Genomic DNA, 3,677 nt, shown 5'->3' with positions numbered 1-3,677 from the left:
AAAATATATTCTGCAACCCTGTCTCCTCGTTGGCTACAAATTTCAACCCTCCGCATACATGCCTTCCCCTTCACCCGCTCGTAAAATCACGCGTTCTCGGTAGCATCGAGGAGGACTTCTCAGGACCGAAAAGAACTGAGGATTCGAATGGTCTCTGGAAAAGTACGTCGCAGAACTGATTAGGACTTACCAGGTCCATCTAGGTCTGGAGAGATCTTGAAAGACCTGTGTACGTCCAATCAGAACCAAATCCTCGACTCGGGATTGTCCCTGCGTTTTTTTAGAAAGGATTTCCATGATACTCTTTCCGGAACTTCCTTCTCCGCGTATCTTCCTCGGATGTTGCTTCATCTACAACGAGGATAAAAAGACGTATCACAACTTTTACTGCATTTCATTTTATGTTCATCGTAATGGTCAGATGAGAGGAGTGGGAAAAGGTCACTCGTCCCTCGGCCCATAAACTCCACTCTATTCAAAATTTCATCCTCATCTCCACCGTTCGCCTTTATTTTCCCATATCTCTCCCCGATATTTCAAAAATGCATCACCACTGTGCAACAATGGCTCCCCTAACCCATTGAAAATTGATATTTTCAGAGTGTCCATCATCGGAGGATGGCATGGAGAGATTCGCCTGTCCCACGCCCGACAGAATGGGAAGATATCGTTGTATCGACGATCACGTACTCTGCGATGGATTCATCGATTGTCCAACCGGAGAGGACGAGGATCGTCAAGCGTGTATGTTCTACAAAACCGTAAGTGCATAAAAATATCATGCATTATCCTTCCAAGATAGACTGAGAGATAGAGAAACATGTTCACCGACAAGGCTTGCTTGATCGGAAAAAAAATCGCTTTGACTTTTCGCCACTACTTTTGCAAATTTTTTTCAACATATACTTCTCGGTGAAAAATTTCCAGGAAAAATTACGCAATAAAACGCAGAAGTGAGACGAAATTCTTTTTCGGAATTTTCACGCAAAAACAAGGAAACAATACGAATAAAAAATTTTCTTTTTGAGTTCTGAGAATATCATTACAATTAAGACGTTTTCTTATATAATAATTCAGTAAAAATATATAAAACATTCAGGATTCAGCTGAATCGACTGATGTGATCGGTGAAATTCTGCTGATTTCAGAATTTCGCCGATAATAGACATTTAAAATTCATAAGAATATTCTGAAATCTGCGTTAATCATCAATATTTTATTTGTCAACGTTTGATGAAGCCATGAAATACCAAATCAATAATTAAGTAATGAATTCGTCATTCATAACACAAAATTGAAGCTGTGTTTACACAAATTATTCTGTGGTTTGCATTTTTTTTGTTGAAAACAATCTATTTGAAATCAAAATTTCCTTCTTCAACTGCTTTGTTCACCTTGATATATTTTTTATTTTGCTGTTTGGTTTTTTTTTCCAGTGGGGGCGCCAGCTGTCGATAATACTAAATTTCTCATAAGGGATTTCGGATTATCCAAATAATATCGTCAATCTTCCGAACTCAATTACTGATCAATGAATAATTCCAAATTTTACTATATAAATTGATGATTATTTCAATAATTAAAATTAAAAAGTGATGTTAACTAATTGACAACTTAATAATTTAACAGTAATAATATTAATGATATGGCTATCCCTGGGTGGCACATATCGTTTTTCGGTAGATCTAATGTTTTCTCTCAGTGTATAAAGCCCACACTATTAAAAATTTTCATCTGAATTTTCCGTGCCAAATTCCGGAAATTTTTATCGTATTCAAGATTAACTGAAATTTCAGGAAATCTTGTCATTGAAAAATCAAATATTCCATTGATGTTTCAGTTCAATTATTCTGTGAAAATTCAGAAAAATCAGGAAAATTCAGGGAAAAATTGAAAATTTATATCATTTTGTTTCTAAATATTTATGTTCCACTGAAAATTCCATCAAGTAGTGAAATTTCCATGTTACTCCTACTAAATACTCATGAATTTCCGTGAATTCAACATAAAACTTGAAATTTCATAACCATCTTTTCCCTAAATCCGATTCAATGTCACTCTCATGAGATTTACTATAACATCGTCCATGAAATTTCAAAATAGTATATTGTGTTACAAGTGCGTAAAGAACCACTTTTTCGCACGCACGCGTAACACATCCTATTTTTTGTAATACCTGCCGAGTTCACTGTTCGGAACCGTAGTGGGGGTAAAGTGGTTGTTTTGTGCACGGTGTCCGTACACGGAGAGAAATATTCAATAAAAATTACCAGAAAAAAGACGCAAAAATTACGTTTCAAAACGTAATCTGGGAGCGAAGTAAAATTCAGTAAAAAATGTCAATCGTCACGTAAATTCTACGATCTATTCCGTAAAAATTACTCATCCGTCCGACGCCTCACGGCTAGCCATGAGTCACCGTTAGGGGGAGATTTTAACAACACGTTCCGTAATTTTTCTGGAACTTTTCGTAAAAATTCTTAAACATCCAAGAATTTTCATGTTCTGAGGCATAATAAGTCTTGAAGTTTCTGTTAGATTTTACAACTTCCAGAAGAATTACGTGACTTTTTCGTATTTTTTCGGTGACAGACCCGAAAATTTACTGAACGTTTCAGATTTATTCTCTTATATTCCTATAGAAATTCACTGAAAACGATTCTCGCTTGCGGATTACGTGAAATGTTCCGTAATTTTTCTTGAATATTTCTCTCCGTGTAAAGTTCAAGGTCGTGCGTAAAACAACCACTTTACACACACTAAACTGTTTCGAAAAGTGAAGTTTTGAGGCAGGTATTACAAAAAAATTCTGACAGTGCACCGTTCCTAACAAAATTTTCCTCCTTTGTTTCAGACAAAAGCACACTTGGATGTCCTAGCGGATGCTCTGTTACGATGGGTGAGAGGTCGCTAAAAAGTATTCTTATTCCATACATGATTCTCCATCAATTATCTCCAATCTTTGTTAATAAATACAATCGATGAATGCATCGTTATCAACAAACTATGATTCACAAAAGCGAGAGCGAGGTAAATCGAGGATTCGTCCAATAATTGAAAAATGTGAAAAAAAAACAAATCCAAATCCTATACTTCTGATAGATTTCTCATGATTTAATCAATTCCATAATTGTTTGTCCTTGTTATTTTACAATTTAACAGAGTGACTAATCATTAAAAATTATATTAAAAGTTACCCAAAAAGCATTGAAAAAATGAAATGAGGACTCGACTATGCTGCCACGTAACGCAAGCAGTTATTACGAAGCATAATGGATTTGAAAGAAGTTCAGTATTTATCATGCGATAGATAGTTTATGTCAATTCTACCATGTGCATGTGAGACAATCCGAAACAAAATGAGATTAAGGGTAAGGGTGGAATGTTTTCTACAGTTGATATTGGCTATAAAAGCAACACAAACAGAATTCACCACGCGTATTGATTCATGCTCTATTTTCAACTAATCACTACTTCTTTTTTTACTCATTTGATAACCAGTCTGGAAAAGGAATATCTAAAAATAAGTACATTTGCAAGAGTGACCTTTTGTTTCATTTTGTTTTCGTATGCTCACTGCACGCGCAAAAAAACAACGGCCCTTCCGGTCATTTACCATTGTCGCATGCTTTTTTTTTACCGGGGTAACAGCGAAAAAAGTGTAATTTTGGAGTGCA

General features: G+C 35.5%; 1 protein-coding gene across 1 annotated transcript in view; it reads left to right on the top strand.

Annotated features, from left to right (window-relative positions):
• LOC107037632 overlaps positions 1 to 3,122 on the top strand; it is a 61,296-nt gene extending 58,174 nt beyond the window's left edge. Inside the window, exons 3-4 of the mRNA XM_015256278.1 lie at positions 601 to 761; positions 2,855 to 3,122. Of these exons, the coding sequence (XP_015111764.1) occupies positions 601 to 761; positions 2,855 to 2,914 (221 nt within the window). The 3' untranslated portion in view covers positions 2,915 to 3,122. The remainder of the gene's footprint in view (positions 1 to 600; positions 762 to 2,854) is intronic.
• The last annotated feature ends 555 nt before the right edge of the window (positions 3,123 to 3,677 follow it).

Source organism: Diachasma alloeum, unplaced genomic scaffold (assembly GCF_001412515.2).
Source record: "Diachasma alloeum isolate Michigan unplaced genomic scaffold, Dall2.0 Dall_scaffold_00269, whole genome shotgun sequence".
Lineage (NCBI taxonomy): Eukaryota > Metazoa > Arthropoda > Insecta > Hymenoptera > Braconidae > Diachasma > Diachasma alloeum.
The sequence above is the reverse complement of the archived record's forward strand: the minus strand, read 5'-3'. Positions and strand labels throughout refer to the sequence as shown.